Here is a 19,033-nt window from a genome sequence, read left to right on the forward strand (position 1 = left end):
TTTATCTTTGGTCTGTGTAGGAAGGGAGGTATGACTGGAGCAGTGGAAGTCCAGTGTCTTTCTCAAGGACTTTGGCTTAGAAAGGAGGGCACCCCTCCACCGAGATCTCCCTCACCCCACCAGTTTACCATACATGTCTCCCACCATGGCATCAAACCACTTTCTTCCCATGTTTATTGATTCATTTACTCCTTGATTTGACCAATATTTTTTTAAAAATCCTATATGATAGAAAAGCTGGCTCAGACACTCGGGATTTCACTGATCACAGCCCTCATGGAGACGAATCCTGAAAAAAAAATTACAAAAGTAACGAAGGTTAAAATGCAGAAGGGTAGCCTATTGCGATGCCACTGAAGGGAAGTAGCACATCTGGTTCGAGGGTTTGGGGAGGCCTCCCTGTGCAAAGTGAGACTCAGAGGCATGGTCTTCAAGACAGGGGAGAGTGGGATAAGCCTCAGGAACCTGACAACTGTCAGAATGGCTGGAGCACGGGGAGCTCAGTGAGGCCAACAGGTGGAAGCATTATAAGCAGAATACAGAAGTGAGAGTTGATCTAAGGGCCATGGGGTTTTACTCATCAGTGGGACATGATCAGACAGGGCTTTTTAAAGATGATTCTTGAAACCAGTCTGGACAATAGAACTGCTTTTAGTATGTGACTGCCATTGTGCTAATCATTAATGACTGTGACTTGGACTAACAGGCTGGAGATGAGGCGAGATGCTCAGACCTGAAATATTTCCAGTAGGGAGACTGGGTGGGATTTGATGATTGATTTGCCTCAGGGAGTGAAGGAGAGGGAAAAATAAAAGATGACTCCCAAGTTTCTGGCCTACACCTTGGGGTGGATGTTGGCATGTTTCCTGAAAGGGGGATGTTGGCATGTTTCCTGAAAGGGGGACACTGGTGGAGGAGCAGGCTGGTTCCTCAGGACCTCCTGCCGTCATTGAGCTTATACCTGCTGGAAAGCTACTCATGAAGCAGAATTGCTAGAAAGAAGAACAGTTGTCATTTTCTGTGATTTGTATGAGGAAGAAAACAACATGGCACAATCTGAGTCCATGTGAGCTCTGGCAAGGGGAAAAATCAAAGCGTATTTCCTTCACAAGGTAAATTTGAAAGAATGAATTCAAGATGATATGAAAAGAGTTGGGTTGGGAAAAAAGCTTTCTGCTCTCTGGGAAGAGTCTGTATTAACATCTTGAGGCAGAGAGAAGCCGGGCGGGCACATTCAATGAACTAGGAGAGTCCAGTGTGTCTGAAATTCAGGAGCAGGAGGTACAGGGCAAGAGAAAGGAACTAGATCATGAGAGGCCATATTCCAGACTTTATCCTGACAATGAGGAACCAGACAAGGTTTTTAAAGTAGGAAGGATGTCATCTCGCTTCAAGTTCTTCAACTCTATGAGCTTGTTTGGTAATCCCAAGGGTCCTCTCTACCTGTGGGGGATTCTGGGATTTCTCATAGAGCAGTGCTTATCTTGCTCCTCGAGGTTCTCAGAAGGCCTCTGAGGAAGATGACTGACATGTAAGCAGGTCATTTAAATATCAGATCACTCTGTGTCAGTTGTGAGAATTCAGCAAACATCCTCCTGGCAGCAAGGGGACAGGTGGGGGTGACTCTGCTCTTCAGATCTCTCCCTGTGATTCCAGTCCAGGTAAGATTGTGCCTGTGGATTAATTTTTAAGTAAATTTGTTCATGCCTCGCATTTTCCAGTGGATGCATTCATGAGTGCAATACTCTCAACGATGAAATGGCTGTCCCTGGAGCACGAGATCATGCCCCATCTCTCCCTCCGGCCCCACCATTTTTGAGAGCTGTGGCTCAGTCCCTGACCACTGTCCCTCCCACCACCAGGAAGCTTACTCTGCATTTTTGAGGAGGTCAGAGGGCACCTGGTACTATGCTAGTAGCAGTGAATGGCAGCAACAGCCATCTTCTCAGGAGAGACTGGCTACTTCTGTTTCTCCTAAGTATCCCATTTGGCTAAGAGTGCCTACAGATACCAAGCAGTGGTTTAATAACAGGCACACTGGGACAGCTCACCATAGCTTTCATTCACAGGCCTCTTACCTCATCACCATTTAGGTATCCTCCTCCATAGCCATCAACCCAGAAGTTACCAACCTCCGCACCACCACCTCAGAGATCATTGCACCTAGTTCCTAAACCAACAGACATAGTGTCTGGCACAGAGCTATCCTTCGATAAATGCTCATGGCATTGAATTGTTTAGTTTGGCCAAGGATGTTGGCACAATAAAACCGTATTTCTACTGAAACTGGAGGAAATTATTTAAAAGACCATGACTGCTTAATATTTAAACAAACTGTTCACTGTTTAAACTACAGTATTTTTTTTTTTACTGCTGAAGGGAGAAACTGAGCAGAAACAGGTTTGTAATTGAGCATTGGTCTTCCATATGGCTGAGTGTGACAAATAATGCCGTTTGTCACAGATAGTCTAGTCACCAGCAGAATGATGAATGGTTCCAAATGCAGGTTGAAAACAGTGGCTTCTCCTTCCAATGCTTTTTTTTTTTTTTTTTTACTTTTTAATTCTAGGATCCAGCCTGTCAGTTACCAGCCTTACAAAGCCAGCTAGTACTGATAGGTGTCACCCTTTGCCTGGGAAGGAAGTCCTATCTGGGGTGGGAATTAGTAGCGGCAGCTATGACATGACTTTCTCTTTCTCTCATGAACATGTTACCTCTTACTTTGCCATTGCTTTTCAGGAGTGGCCGTAGTGGATACCCTTCAATGAGTCCACTCTCCCCCCAGGAAATATTCCAATTGGCTTGTATGGATCCAGCCGATGATGGACAGTTCCAGGAACATCAGTCTCTGGTGAATCAATGAGTTACATGACCTCACAAATACATCCTTGGTTTCCTGATCCCTCCCACTGTCATTTCCAAATTTTATTTCATAGCTAAGGGTTTATCAGGAAAACCCTGCCAGTTAGCCACCCTCCTGTCCCTCCTTTCATGGTTCAGTTTCTCATGTTCTCTGACAAATGCTCCCTCTGTGGGTTTTAGAATCCCAGAGGCCCCTTACCTGCTGCAGGTACTTCGATTGCTTCAGGCCAAACCTTCTTAATTTATGCCTGCAAGCAGCAAATATAGAAGCAAGAGTCACAAATTCTTGCCTTTGATACAGAGCCTTAGGATGAATCATCAGAATGAGTGGAACCAAATGGACAGCTTACTGTAGCCAGGTGCTGTTTCTGGGAAACACAGGAATGCTCTATGCCAGCCCTTTGGAGGTACTCATCTCCTGGGTAACTCAGGGAATCAGATGTGAGTGACTTAGCTATCTGCTAAGAGTTACAGAAGAATCTCTTACCTTTTTTCTGTGTCCCTTTTGGTCACAATTCTATAAATCAAGTTCATATAGGAGGTCCCTAAAATCCCTCTCTAGGGCCTAGAGTTTTTCATTAACATAAATAGTAAAATTCCTGAGAAACCTATTGAATCAGGTTGAAGTTTGAAGAAGGCAGGTTGGGGGGAGGGGAGCATTGACTTTAGATTTTGCTAATGCAAAGCTAAAATGCGATTCTTAATGATAATAGACTTTACTATTAACCTTAGTTCAGGAGTTGTGAGAGCAAGTTCCCTCCAGAGCTTAGAATAAAGCTCAAGTGTTCGCAAGTCTGGAAAGGAAAAGACAAAACTCAACATTTGCAAAAGTCCATATTAGACAGTTTATCCTGAGTTCTGTGTCACTTTGATTATAATTCATCTGTGTTTTTTCTCTTCCCTTCTCTCCTGACCCCCTCCACTGCTACCGTGCACCCCAGAGCCATCCTGGATGGATGATGTGGGTGGAGTGTGGGACTGGCCTGTTTATGGAGTACATGTCTGTTGGCATAGGTACCCTTAGAGGGAGGGCAAGACCCTCCACTAGCTCAGACAAATAGGTGATTCCAACTCCTGCGACTGCTGAGACAGGGAATTCTGTGTAGATGTGTGGGAGACTGCTAGACCAGACCCTCTCAGAGTGGGTTTTCTTGGTAAGGTAAGCAGGAATCCTTGGACTAATTCCCTGCCTTCCTTTATGAGGAACTTAGCACCATGGACTAATTGGTACAGATAGTTTGATTCTTAAAAGTGCCTCTCAGCATTTTACAGCTTGTCTGCCTGATGATGCATCTGGCTGCATCTGGCTGGGAAAATCTCAATAATGTGTCCTTTCTTTCACAGGGAGGCTTCATTACATCATTATTTCTGTGGGTTCCCCGGGGCTGAGCCATAGTGCCAGGACTTTTTGGATCTGTGTTCATCTCATTGTCAGTACTGGTGTCTGTAATTCAGTTCAGGTGTCAGCCCGTGCTACACACTCACCACTGTGTACTCCTGCCCATCCTCGGGGCCCCTGCTCCACATCTGGAGGCGTGGCCATGATTTGTGCGTGTGTCTTATACCACCTCTCACACCTCACAAACTGCAGTGTTGTTACCACGTCTGTTTTAAGTTGGACCTGTGTGCTTTATAAAGCATGTACTGCAAACACTATAGTTTCCTCAAGAAGTGCACATATCACATGTCCTAGATGGGCAGTCCTCCCATGCGCACCAGAAACCACCTGGCCAAATGATCTTGGAGACTAAGGGGGAGGGTCTTGAGCACCCTTTCCTTCAGCAGTCCCCTATTTAAACAACTAGGTTTTTAGGGTGTCATTCCCTAAATATAAAATAGCCTTTTTTCTAGTATAATCTCCAGATGTCCAGGATATTTCTAGGTCTCTTTGGCGTCCCATGTAAACATTTCTAAGGCAACTCTACCCCTTATGCAGTGACAGTAGCTATCTGTGTAGATCATGTACAGTTGCCAAACTAATATTCTTTAACCAGGAAAATCACATAAAAGAGCTGGTAGGACCTTAGAGATTTCCAATCCAACCTTCTAATGTTCTCGGGTGGCACAGTGGAATATAATAGCCACCACCCACATGTGGCCATTGAGCACTTGATGTGACTAGTCCAAATTGAGATGTGCTAGAAGTAGAAAATACATGCCCATGTCAAAGATGTAGAGGGAAAAAAAAGTGAAACATCCCCATTTTTAGATTGATTACATGTTGACATGAGAATATTTGAATATATTGGGTTGAATAAAATATATTACATTGGATGTTTTTAAAGACTTTTTAAAATGTAGTTACTAGGACATTTAAAATTAGAGGTAGTTCATGTAATATTTTTATTGGACTGCCCTAGTCTAGAGCATCCCTGACAGATGGCCATCTATCACATTTTTTGAATGGTTTTAATCACAAGAAAGCTCTCAGCTAATAAATCACGTGGCTTAAGGTATGAGCTGATGTATTTGACACCAGAAATTAGTGACTTTCCTTAGAACAGTGGTTTCTGTTTGATAAATAACTTCATCACATTAAAAGAAGAATCCTAACACTACCAACTATCAGAAAGTAAACTTCACATATCTAAGAACTATTATGAGTGATACTGTTTTACAAAACTAGCCAATCTGAAGCACTGCTTTGTGGTAAATAAGAGGATACTTGACTAGAAAAGGCCATCTTTACTTTTTTATTCCCAGTAGAGCTTTCTATCTGGGACATCTGGTATACCACATGTGCACACACGGATGCACCCACATATACACATACAACTGAGACCTCAGAGATGCAAGTCTCTCTTCTAAAAGCCATTCTTGTCATGGAGGAGGCCGAATCATCCACTGGAGGTGAGAAGCAATGAGATGGAACCGAGTCCCACAAGCTTGGCTGTGTGTTTATTTCCAGGAGCCAGAGGTTAGTGAATTAAAAAGCGTGCAGTCCTCTAACCATGGCATCTACCTTCCTTCGGACACCCAGGAGCATACGGGATCTGGGAGGGCATCTTCTATGCCACGCCTGACTGTGGATCCCCAGGTAAAAAGCTATTACCACCTGCCATGTGTAGTGGCATCCTGGGCTGTATTGGATTGGTGGGTTATGACAAAACATCTGATATTTTCAGGTGAGCCCTTGATTTGCCCCCTCCCTTCCCTATAGGCAAAGTCTGGCTTATGGACCTTCTCTATAGAGCCTGCTCCTCCAAGATGTGTTTTCAGTGAAGCCCCAACCATAACAAGCTAGGCAGCAAAATGGTGTAACTCCTTCTGGATGGGCTCAATATCCTCAAGACTTAACCAGCCATGCAAGAAATATTTTCCAGGATTTTCCTTGTGTTTTTTTCCCCCATTCCTCCTTTCCTGGATCCCCCAGCACATATGCAGTTACTTACACACACAGCTCTGTGTCAGGACCGTCTGTCCTAACCAGTGCAGGCCACGCCTCATTTCTTTGTCTGTTTTCCTGGCTTCTTTTTTCTGTCTGTCTGTCTTACATCAAGTTTTGACAGAGACAAGAAGTTTTTGTGAATCTGTTTAACATCTGTGGCAAATCAAAATGCCAGAGTTTAAGGTGGGGCTGGGGAGGGGGTGGGCATAGGTATGGGGGGAGGTTATGGATGAGAGAGAGCAATGCATTCTTAGATGCTGCTCAGTTACAAGCTCTCCTAGGCTCCTGTGCTACATGGTAGTGCAAGGCAAGGGCAACAAATAAAAGGCAAAGCTATGCTTCTCTCATGGTGCAGACTTTTTGACAATTGCCCTCACAATATTTCAAGGTGACTCAAGGTTCACTGGCCAAGTGCCTACGTTAGATGGCTCTCTGGGAAGCTTGCACTATACACTCATCTGCTTGCTTCCTCGAACATGAAGAAAAGACCATAGATAAGTCTTAGTGTCTATGTTAATATAGCCCAGGACCCTTTTCTCCAGCTGACGTCTCAGCAAGAGGGATTCCAGGGAGGTTACAGTTGGCAATCTTCAACAATCTCCATCTCACTTCCTCCTTACTTCTAGACCCTTTCAGTAATTAATCCAGATTTTGTGTTCCTCTGGGGGCTCCTATTTCCAGGTGGTGACAGATACTAGCTCCATGAGACGTTCATTTTCCACTATTCGGGATAAGCGTTCAAATTCCTCCTGGTTGGAGGAATTCTCCATGGAGAGAAGCAGTGAAAACACCTACAAGTCACGTCGTCGGAGTTACCACTCCTCCCTGAGACTGTCAGCTCATCGCCTGAATTCTGACTCAGGTGAGGGGGTCTTTGCTGTTCACCTCTTTTCAGGCTCCTGCTCTGATGACCAATTCTGAAAAGAACTGCAAGTCACTGGAACAGGATTCAGGTTGAGGAGAACGAGGGAAGGAAGAGCACTTGTCACCAGGAAAAGAGTTCCCTCTCTGACTTATCCTAATACAGCATCTTCTATATTCATCATAAAGGCTGGAATTTTTTTCAGATTAGGGCTATAGAAATCATTAAAATGTATAGAACTGTTCACTCAATTATGTTGTACACCTGAAACTCCTATAATCTTATATTTTAATTATATCTCAATAATAAAAATGTGATTTTCAAATGACCTTCTGCAAAAACACTAGGGTTCCTTAGGGGGCCTCTAATACATTCCTGGCAAGGGCTGGGCTTTTACCATCAACTCCACTTCAATCCCAATAGTGATACTGGAATCATTTTAGGTTTTTGGAGTTTTGTTTTGTTTTTTAAGGAAAAGGGTCATACTGATAGAGTTTGAAGCATTCTAATGGTTTCTCTTTTACGAAATGAGGAAACAGAGATCAAAACGCAGTGAGATGCCTTTATCACAGAGCTAGTAAATGGCAGAAATGGGACTAGAAGTCCTCAATGGACCTGAAACCCTTTGATCTCCATCCCTTTTCTGATGCTATCTTTCCCCAAAAAAGGTTATATACCCATGTTTAGGACATAGATAATTCCTGGGCCGTAGTGTTGACAAAGATTCTATCTTATTTATGTCTAGCATACCTAAAAACCGAAGAGAACCAGTTGCATCCTTTGACCTATGTGTCTTTCCAGTGGCAGCTCGCACACTTATCTCTTTACAAAAGGAGAATTTTCTACCCTCTCCCTCCTGCCTCCCATTCAGATCACCTGTTGACATGCCTGGAGAAGTGAGGATTCTTCAGAGGCCCAGTCCCACCCAGGCTGTATGACATCTCTTTGTGCTCAGAGGCTACTATGGGTGGAGTGGTGATCAGTTGCTTTTGTCGTCTCTCTCAGGCCACAAGTCTGACACCCACCGCTCAGGGGGTAGAGAGCGGGGACGATCGAAAGAGCGAAAGCATCTTCTCTCTCCTGATGTCTCCCGCTGCAACTCAGAGGAGCGAGGGACCCAGGCCGACTGGGAGTCCCCAGAGCGCCAACAGTCCAGGTCTCCCAGTGAGGCCAGGTCACAGACCCCCAACAGACAGGTGAGCATGGAGAGGAAGTGGAGCCCCTGTAGAAAGACAAGGAGGGGTGGTCTGTTAACATTAGGTGCAAAATGTGGACCTAATGAAATCCTTGATTTCATAGGAAACTATATCCATTGTGCACAGACGTTAGCTACTTCATGCTTGTGTACTCAGAAAGGATAGGAATTCATGGAAAACAAGATGGTTCCCCCCAAGAAAGACAATGGTATCTAGAAGTTATTGCATCTCAGTCCTCAGAACCCAGAGGTACAAAGTCACAACAAATACACAAATGTCTCAGCCAGATCTAGGAGGAAAGGAACACCTTTGGCCAGAAAAGTTTCTGTGACCAGTTGTATGATCCCTAGTATTAGTTACGATGGTGATTCATCTCTCAGCACAGAATTTATAAGTTGGATCCGTTCAACCTTGTTTACCTGGCTTCCAGCCAATCCCAAGAAGACGACTCCTTTCTTGCAGAAATTACCATCAAAGCTGTGTGAAAACATTCTCTCGCCCTGTTTTCCTCTTCACTCCCAGCCCTACCTCTCCTCAAGGCTGTCAGAGCCCAGACGGGAGACCCCCTCACCAGCAGCGAGCAGAGGAGAGGAGGAGGAGGGTCTATTACAGTGGACTTTTAGAGGCAGTTGAGAAGTTTCTTCTAGAGCAGTGGCTTTCAAATTTTATTGACTAGAATCATGAAAGCCTGTCATAACCATATATTCCTGGGATCTAAAGGGTTCTGCTTCAGTAGTAAAACCAGCTAGAAAGGGAAAAGCATAAATCTGCGGGTGAAAGGACCCTTCCTTCCCTAGGAGCTTCTGAGCATGTGGTTCAGAGGCCACACACAGCTTGAGAAACACCTTCCAGAAGGTCCGTGTACCAGCACTGGATTTGGGAACCCTTGGATCTAGATGAACAGGTCAAGCTGCTAAGCCTGTGAGTGGAGCAGCTGAGTTAACCTCAGCCAGCCACTAAACCCATGAAGGCAAAAAGTGAAGATGAGGGAAGAGAGTTGCCATTCCCTCAGATCCGCTTCCCAAGAACTATCTCTCGGACAGCATTTATTCACCCTCACTCATGCCATTGTCCTTCTCCCAAGTTTCAGTGCTTTCTCAGAGTGCATAGATAGTGTTCTCAGTGTTACATAGTTTCTCAGTGATAGTTTCTCATGTTACATAGATAGAGCTTCCAGATCCTTGCTCCTCTGAGCATGTGTTCCGTCGTCCAGCAGCACCTGGGAGCCTGTTGCAAATGCAGAGTCTCAGCCTCGCCCCCCCCCCCCCCCCCGCCCCCGCCACCACCTGCAGAGCCTACAACTGCAGTTGAGGTTAACATGCCCTGGTCTCCATGGTGGAGACCCATCGGCCTCCTCAGTCCCTCCATCCTCAGTGGATCCCGCCCCTCAGCTGGGACCCCAGCTCTGACCTCCCTGCCCCGGACTCTAAGGGCCCGTGAGAAGGGTCAGGGGAGCTCACCAGGGCCCCGAGCAGGGATCTAACATGCCGTGTCTGTCCCGCCGCACAGGGCACGGGCTCCCTGAGCGAGAGCTCCATCCCCTCCATCTCTGACACCAGCACCCCAAGACGAAGTCGCCGGCAGCTCCCACCCGTCCCACCAAAGCCTCGGCCCCTCCTCTCCTACAGCTCCCTGATTCGACACTCCGGGAGCATCTCCCCGCCGGCCGACGGAAGCGAGAGGGGCTCCCCGCTGACCCCCCAGGCGCTGGAGAGCACGGAGGCCGGCCTGGCGGAGCCCTCGGGCCCCCGGCACGGGCACGGGCAGGGGCACGGGCAGGGGCACGGGCAGCAGAGCCAGCACTGCTCCCCGCAGCGCTACATCTCCGAGCCCTACCTGGCCCTGCACGAAGACTCCCACGCGTCGGACTGTGGCGAGGAGGAGACGCTCACCTTCGAGGCCGCCGTGGCCACCAGCCTGGGCCGCTCCAACACCATCGGCTCGGCCCCGCCGCTGCGGCACAGCTGGCAGATGCCCAACGGGCACTATCGGCGGCGGCGGCGCGGGGGGCCGGGGCCGGGCGTGATGTGCGGGGCGGTCAGCGACCTCCTGAGTGACACGGAAGAAGACGACAAGTGCTAGAGGCTGCTCCCCCCTCCGATGCATGCTCTTCTCTCTCACACGGAGAAAACCAAGACCGAATTGGGAAGCCAGTGCTGCCCCGGGGGGGGAGGAAGAGGGAGGAGGAAGACAGAAGGACACCGTGCATTATCCGTTGACGGCAACGAAGGGACAACAGGAAAACCAGTGGGACCCGCCAAATGGCTTCACTTCCCTTTGCAAGATGGGCGCTGCCATAGTTCTGCCTCTTTGCTGGGGAAAGGAAATACGAGAACGTGCAGGGTTACTCCCCTGGCAGAAGGGACGTGGTGAGGGGGGCTCTGCTTCCCCTTGCCCCTTCCCACCTTTCTGCAAGCCGCGGAAGGATGGAGCTGGCCTGTCTCTCCGCCCATCGCCCTGAAAAGCCTGCAAGACTTTCTGGCTCTTACCTGGGGAGTCGTGGAGACCACGGGAGAGGCGTCTCCTCCCTCACCAGCTCTTGCTCCTCAGCTCCACTGCCGTCAGGGCAACCACACTAGCATCTCATGCATTCCCCTCTGGCTTGCTTCCCCCAGAGAAGCACAGGCTAAGTTCAGGAGCATCGGATGCCACGGGGCGGAGGCCAGGAGGGAAAAGCTGAAGTGGGACAAGGGGCCGGGGGGCTGTGGTGGCAGCAGCAAGGGCTGGTCTGGGTGAGCAAAGCCATAGTCCTGCAGCCCAGACCACGGGGAAAGGCTCCAAGAGCTGGAGAGGATGGGTGGTGCTGGGAGGGACAGTCCTGTCTCTTTGAAGCCTGAGGCCTACTCAGTAGGTGCTGTGTTAGGATAGGCCAGGGAGGTCCCTCAGGCTCCACCGAGGTGCCTAAGGCTCCAGGAAGGGTGATATTTTAAAAGCATTTAACATCCCCCGTGGCCAGAGCACAAGCTGGCGTGAGCAGCAGTCCAGCCTTCCTGCTGGAGCCCAGTGCTCTGCCAGGCCTTAGCTCTGCAAACGCTGGTCCAAAGGGATCCCTCGAGGGTGGGGTAAGTGTTGGGGGTGGAGAGTATAATTGAGGCAAAGTCTGTTTTCCAACCAGTATAGAAGAATGTGGAACAGCACATATGGCCGAATGTCAACCTAGACTGTGGTCCAGGAGGTAGTGGCCCTTTCTGCCAAGCAGCAAGGCCACGAGCCAGAGGCTCAGTCTTCCCTGCCACTTCCTGAGAAGGTAGCACACACATACCCAGGGTGGGCCATACATCACCTAGTAGAGGCTTCTAGAGAGGAAAGGCAGGCAGACTGAAATGAGAAGCTTCCATGAGAGAATCCGTCTGAGTTTACTGAGGACCTCCTGGGAGGAGGGCCCCTTCCACAGCCAGTTGGTGTGTGAGGGTCAGTTTGTCCTGATACTTTGAAGGTAATTGGTAAATATACCTCAGCTGAGACCTGGGCGGCTCCTCCTAGCCAAGTAGGCTCTGATGGGGTCTCATCACACAGTGTAATGAGATGAGGGTCCCCATGGCCCTGAATATTTTCTGGAGCTAGGACGGGGCTTTTCCTCTCCCCAGAGTAAGAGCTGGACAGCAGACAGCCTCAGGCCACTGTGCCATTCTTAACCCCCTAAACTCAGAAGCATTGAGGAAAAGAGAGCCTTTCTTGGCTAATCAGTGCTCATCTTGTATAGATTGTCCGTCCAGGGAAACACGTCACTCTGTCTCTGGTGGAGATGTACCATTCCCTCAACTTCCTCCCCGGTCTCACAGTGGCCAGAGGGACCTCCTGGAGAAGGATTCCAGGCAGGGCTTTCCCTTCTCAGCCAGGAGCAGGTGGAGCTTGCCTCATAGGACCCTCCCCCGGCCTGAGGTCACAGTGGCTAGACACTCTTTTTATCCTCCTCCAGCCAAGACAGACTCCACCTCTTGGGTTGGAGAAGTTAGTGGCTGTTATTTTTCTTAGAAGGAGCCTCTTTTTACTTATGAAATTTTTCTGTTTGTTTTGGTTGAAATAGAACTAAGTTGCATCAACCCTGAAAAGCCAAATACAACTGTGTGGCTGCACAATCATTTCATGGCCCTGCCTTCTCTTTTAGATACTGACGGAGCTTCATGACCCACAGCCGCCAAATCAAAGTAGTCCCAGGGCAGGAGGCCACTGAGTCAGAACAAAAGCCTCCTCCTCTCAGACCGTGTGTCTGTTCTCACTTTCCTCTCCCACTCAGCACTTGCACGCTCCGGAGTGGCCGGCAATGTGAACGCGAGTGTGTCACACCCTGATCCTCACAGGTGTGCTCTTTACATAAGACTCAGACGCTGGGCCTGGTATTGTGCTAAAGGTTTCCTCTGCTCAGCGTCATTTCATGCCAAAGTGCTGCAGTGGGCTGCTTTCTGCACACAAAATTGCTTTCTTCCACCTCAGAAATGCAGCTTTCCCTAGGGACAGGCCTACCACAGGACCACCATTCTGAGTCAGCAAGTCTATTGCATTGTGTTGGGAGAAAAGGAATTGAAGTGATATCTTAGGCCATTTCAACAGTAGGAGGAATTTAGCCTGGCAGAGCAATTACCAGAAATGGGATTTGCCTGTAAACCACATTATGAACACTAAATTTACTGTGCCGGGAAACCTTCCTGGACACCTGAACTCCTTACACTCACATACACAGAAGCACTTGAGCCGTGAATGAAGTGGTGTGAAGCACTGCAGATGCATTTCCCCCGGCCAGTCGGGGTCTTGTTAGAACTAGTGAACTTATGAACTCTGTGATTCAATTTCCCCTGACCAAGAAATTGCGTTTCTTATCCCTTAGCCTACATTTACCTTTCTAGTAAGACCAGAAAATAAAAGACCGTTTTCTGTTAAGTCACGGAACTCATTATCATGATCTTCTTCTGACCGCTTCCTCCCACCTCTTCACAAATGTGACCTCTCACCTTCCCTCTGATAGCTGAGCAGGACATCCTTTCCTACGTGTCAGATTCTGCCTCTTTCTCCCTTGAAAAGAGGCCCCTTGAGATCTCAAAATGTGTGCTGCTATTTGGACTAAAAAGTATGGCCGCATCTCAAGAAATGTGGAGCAAAGTGGAAACAGTTTGAGATACTCAGGTCCCTTCAGAGGAATGTTTGGCTCTGTGTCCAGTTTCCCTTGCTAATGTCAGCCTTTGGCATCCCCTAAAAACAAAGAGGGAGGGATGGGGGAAAAGAGAGGCGGAGGAAAAGGAAAACAAACCAAGGTAGAGAGACATTCTAACTGGGCTGTGTTTAGATACTCCTCTCTTCACTTCCAGACAGACTTCCGGTGGGGTACTCACGTGTCTCCCTCTTTCGATCCCCAGGAGGGCAGAATGCCAGCAGGCTTTCAGACATAGGGGTAGAGCTCTGGGCCAAGATGCTCTGTGAGCCAGGGTCAGGATAGAGTTGCCTACACTGTGAAGAGATGAGCATCCCCCCACCCCCACCCCATGTCAACACAAGCCATGAACATGACTGCCCAATGGCAGTCTGTCCACTCTTCTGGCTGAGGAATCTATTTCTATTCTGGGCTTCACTTCTCCCCACTCAGCATCCCTACGGGGTACTAAAATCAGGTAACATTTTTCCGAAGCTGAAATCCAGATGTTCTGGGTTCTGCCCTGTTTTGATCCTGGGACCACAAAGAAGACGATCCCACATCCCACCATTCAGCCAGTGTTTTCTTTCCATACACGCTTCCATCTCTCCTAGAGCCTCAGTGTCTCCTGCTTTCTGTGCTCCCCTCCCAGCCCTTGTTTTGCTGCATGTTCTCATTGACCCAGCTCCTGAGATATTTTAAATCCACCCAGTCCAAGCTTATTTGCTGACCTGCCTGCCTCTGCTGGTGGGGAATGCATCATTCTCATAAAAGTAGTTGGGAATTCACCAGGTAATATTCACAAGGTGATCTGAAACAGTATAAGGTATGGTACTATTGGGGTGAGTGGGGGATATGGAATGTCTGCATACTCAATGAAAGCCCACTTCAGGGAAATTAGGTCTCTCCTGGCATAATGGAACAAAAATTTAATTATTTTGTTTTTTTAAAGAACGTTCTCAATTTTTCATTACATCCTCTTTCTAAAGCCTGCTCTGGATGTCTCGTTTTTGGACAGGGTATTTATTTAGTGGGTTGAGCCAGGGATAGGTTGAGATGCTTTAATTTCTCAACCTAGCTATAATAAATATTATGAGATCGGAATAAGAAAAGGTACATGTGTAGGAGCCAGGGAGCAGATAGTCATCTACTTTGCTGGGATTTTGTAAGACATGAAGGTTAGGGAATTTTCACCCTATCGCTATCAGTTTCATATCTGTTAAGTTTGAGACCCTCAAAGGCCTGCTGCCAGTGTGCACAAAGAATCATGGTGAGGAGAGGCATTTCCATGCGTTGGGGTAGCTCCTTCCTCAGCAGATTCTTGCATCCTGTCCATTTTTCCTACCTGAATTCCCTGGCACTGAACACTGTCCAAGAGATTCAGGTAAGACTTTATAAGTCAAGAAAAAAGAGAAGTGGGCCCCCTGAAAGTGGCCAGAGTGTGATGGTTTAATTCCAGACAAGAACCCCATAAGGAACCAGGTCTAGTTTTGAATAAATAGATCTCCATGTTGAAACTCTTATTTTTACAAAAGCCAAACAGAATTAACTCAGGACTTAGGACCTAACCTTGGCATGGTAGGATCAGAAGAGATCCCATGTTATGAGTGCTGCCTATATCTGCAGCTCTGACTTGTTTTTTCTTTGGTTAAAACTGTATACTGTAGCCATTTACCCCAGCAGAGCCCCATCTGATGGCTTCTCTGGCTCTGTAACCCTGAGCTCAGCTAAAGACTGCTGGCATGATCCGTTAGGCATCATGTGCTGTCACTCATTCAGCCAGAAGAACGCAGATGTACCACTTGGAGGGGACAGAAGACTAGGAGCAGAAAAAAAACATCTTGGTTTCTGATGGCTGTCTTTTTCTTCCCTTAAATCCTTTCTGCTTTGACCCTCTGAGGCTTAGGCATCCCAGAGAAAGATAAGCCAAAGACAACAGGTTCATAGATTGTCCCAACCTATCCAAAGGGCCTGGAAAGCTTCCCTTAACAAAACTCAAGCCAATCTGAATGAGACTCCTAGCAGAGGCATATGGAAGGCTAGGGTACCTCCAAACTGCCCTTCTATTTTTGTAGTCTTCTTCTGATCCCTTCCCTCATGCTAAAAATGGGGGGTGGAAGGGGCCACTAGCATCTTGACCTTATAAATGCAAAAAGATTTTATAATAAGCCATGCTACTGTGTAAATACATTATTGAAGTTTGAATTCTTATTTCTGGGGGGTGCGAAAGAGTTGAGCAGATCCAACTTTAAAAAAATGGTAAGGGGATCTATGTTTATTTTTCTTTGGGATCTTTTTGTTTGGATTTTTTTTTTTTTTTGTAACAGACCAACCCTAGAATAGCAATGAAGGATAAATGTGTGCAGTGTTTCTGAATCACCTTCTAATTAATTTCTATCAAACAATATATTTGAGCCAAAAATCTGAGGTCATATAGTACCAGTTCCATCTTCTCTCTCTGGTGGTTTTTGGCTTTGTTTTTTGGTTTGGTGTAGGTTTTTTTGGTTTGTTTACTTTCTTTTGTCTTCTCCTTCTAAGTCAGCCTCTGTCTCTTGTTTCCAGGGACTTAAAATACAACCTAATGTAAAACAGCTTGAGAACTTCAGTGAAAGCCAAGTAAATAATAGAATGGATATAGATTTTTTTTCAGGATATCTTTAACCAATAAACAAAAAGTTTATATCCTGAGAAGATAAAATTTTTAAGAGCGTGGTAATCTGGTAACTGAAAATTATTGGGAGTCAAAAATAATTCTAGCCCAGCCTTCTGTACTTGTGCCTTCAGCAAGGTATTGCATCTGCGTGCTTTATTTCCCTCATTAGGAAATTGAAATACTAATGCTTGGCTAATTCATAGGTGTGTCAAGTGTTTGTAAGTAAATTAATATCGCATTATATAAAGTACTTAGTCTCCACAAATCAACTTAGAAAAATCTTCTCTCCTTATATACCACTAAGGACCTATGAAATTCTTGGCATTGCTATAAGCATTCCATTTTTTGGAAGAAACTTCATATTTAATGGAACCAGAATCCCAGATTTGCTTTAATCTCACCATCTATTGTTCCCTTTTTCACTTCCTCCCCTTTTTAGCTCTCTAATTAAAACAAAAACAAAAAACAAAACAAAAACCCCAAGACTTTTTTTTTTTTTTTTTAATGCAGGAAAGGAGTTGAGTTTTCATGATCTTCTTTCTGTGGATAGTTCAGCCAGTCTTAGGTCAAATAACCATTCTCTAATGCTTAGGATCCTCATGAAGACCTCTTCTTTTGTTCGGCCAATTTGTCAGAGATAAGGGATTGCTCTCTAGATTCTGGAACCAGACCTGAAGACTCTGTACTAAGTACTACCACTTCCTCCTCAGTTCACTCACAGGTGGGCCCCAAAACTGAAAGGGTACTAAATCAAAGCTGCCAAATCCAAATTTGACCTTATTTGGTGACTTAATTTTCTTTCCAGTACTCTGATTTCTTATGGTGATAACCTGTACCACACAGGAACCCACTGCTCAAAGCAAGTCTATTAGAAATCCGTATAAGGGATGAGCGGGAAAAACACAATCCAAAATTTCAAAGTGCCATTAATCAATTAAAAAAAACTAAAGGTAATATGAAATGAGGGCTAAACAATGTAAACTAACTGCCAATTAAAGTATACAGTAGTTCTGGTCTTAGCTACATTTGATATGGAATTATATCACATTAAGCAGATCCCAGCAAATTTAGTAAAAACATAGGCATTGAATTTTAATGGCTACCAATGGGGATATATACTTAGCCTGCAGGCCAAACTTCAATCAGTGTTTTTCTATCCTGGTGTTTTGTGAACAAGCCAAAATTTATACAAAGCCACCCTAAGTGCTGCAATTGCAGAGGAACCTCCCTCTTGGTGATATTAGAGAACAGTCCAACTCCACTCAAATTGAGTCCAAAATTTGGAACTCATCCAGAAAAACAAACGGAGGAGAAAAATCTAATGCACCAAGTATGCTTGGCATTTGTGTAGCTGGGGCAATGTGGGCAGAGGCTAAAAAGACAAGCTATAGAACAAAGACAAGGTTGAGGTGGAAAACATCAGCTAGTCCCAGGAAAAGAAGGTGTGTGATCTGAGAGAATCACTTATATTAGATCACTGATATACTTGTTAGCATGATACTGGATTCAGAGCAGTTGTTTCTGCTAAACTCACCAAAGGTAGTGGGTTTGAAGGCCTCAGAGAATTAGTAGAGCCCTGAACAACTTTTCCAGACCTGGGAGATGGAGAAGGGAGGTTCTTGCTTTAAAGCAGCCCAAAGACAATCTCTGTGACTTTAGCAACTCTTCAATAGAGTGGTGCCAATAGCAGAGAGATTTCACTGACCTTCCTAGTGGTACAAGTGCCACGGGAGGGGAGAGGGGTGGTGAGTGGGACAGATGAGTTTTATCAGAAAGAGATTTCACACTACGAAGGGTGCACCGGTACTAGCCTCACAGGATATCGCTGCAGAAAAGTAGACCAATGGGTGGCTCAGGCCATGCCCTCTGTCCTTTAGGACCCAAGGTCAGGCCATTCCCACCTTGATTTGCTTTTAGAGAAGGAGCCCGTACGATGGGATCAAGAGGGAAATTGGGTGCTCTGCCTTAGGCTGTTAAAACGCTGCCACCTGCATTACAAAACTCACATGAGTCAAGACGCTTGAGATACTTCCTTATGGGCAGCATCCACTGTGGTGTGCCAGCCTGACACCCCTTCAGGAACGGTGTTTAAATGGCAGCCAGTGCTGGCCCGCCCAGAGTATCGGTGCATCTTTCCTAAAGCCAGAGTTCAGCACTGCATGTTGACCAGGTGGATATCCTGTAATATAAATGCTCGTTTGGATCCAAAAGGAAAATTATTAAAAATAAAAGAAAGATGAACAACTTTAATGTTTTTGGGGGGGTCAAAGAAAAGAATAAATAAAACCTTGTTGTAAAGAATTAATCGGCCTGATTCCCCTCACTCACTGTTTCTTTGGTCCCTATAAAGGGAAGTCTCGGGAGTGAAGCCTTGCCAGAACTCTCAGGGTAAGTGGGCAGCAGGTTCGGCAGTGCAGTTGGTTGACATCTGCTCAGCTCAGCTAGTTAGGAGGAATTCCAGAGTTTCTCAAAGTTTCAAGGACACCCTGTCCCTGAAAGATTTCCTTTCGTTAAAAGTATTATCTTGGAGGAAACAAAAAATAGGCTTCAGACAAACTGCTTCCCTGAACAAGTTGTTTCCTTTTCTATTTATTTTTTTCAAGATTTTATTTATTTATTTGAGAGCAAGACAGAGAGACTGAGTTGGGGGAGGGGTAGAGGGAGAGAGAGAAGCCCCCTGCTGAGCAAGGAGCCTGCTGCAGGGCTCCAACCCAGGACTCCAGGATCATGACCTGAACCATAGGCAGACCCTTAACCAACTGAGCCACCCAGGCATCCCAGAACAAAAGTTACTTTATGACCAGAGAAATTCTATCTGTAGGTAAGGAGTTTAAAAGTAGAGGGAATCTATGGAACACAGAGCTTCATGACGAGTTTGAAAGAGGACACTAACTTAGCTGCCAGGGTCAAGGAGGAGAAGACACCCCAAGACTTTGAGGAGACACTG

The 19,033-nt window shown here is 46.4% G+C and overlaps 1 protein-coding gene across 8 annotated transcripts in view; it reads left to right on the plus strand.

Annotated features, from left to right (window-relative positions):
- CACNA1E (calcium voltage-gated channel subunit alpha1 E) overlaps positions 1-18,387 on the plus strand; it is a 388,038-nt gene extending 369,651 nt beyond the window's left edge. For 4 of the 8 annotated variants that reach the window (XM_049112118.1, XM_049112117.1, XM_049112119.1 and 1 more), the window contains 5 exons: positions 2,740-2,851; positions 5,771-5,899; positions 6,932-7,112; positions 8,118-8,308; positions 9,818-18,387. In XM_049112118.1, coding sequence (XP_048968075.1) covers positions 2,740-2,851; positions 5,771-5,899; positions 6,932-7,112; positions 8,118-8,308; positions 9,818-10,390 — 1,186 coding nt within the window. In that variant the 3' untranslated portion in view covers positions 10,391-18,387. The remainder of the gene's footprint in view (positions 1-2,739; positions 2,852-5,770; positions 5,900-6,931; positions 7,113-8,117; positions 8,309-9,817) is intronic. The other 4 variants (XM_049112121.1, XM_049112125.1, XM_049112120.1 and 1 more) reach the window with 1 other exon arrangement.
- Positions 18,388-19,033: the final 646 nt, after the last annotated feature.

The sequence above is a fragment of the Canis lupus genome, chromosome 7 (assembly GCF_003254725.2).
Source record: "Canis lupus dingo isolate Sandy chromosome 7, ASM325472v2, whole genome shotgun sequence".
Classification (NCBI taxonomy): Eukaryota; Metazoa; Chordata; class Mammalia; order Carnivora; family Canidae; genus Canis; species Canis lupus.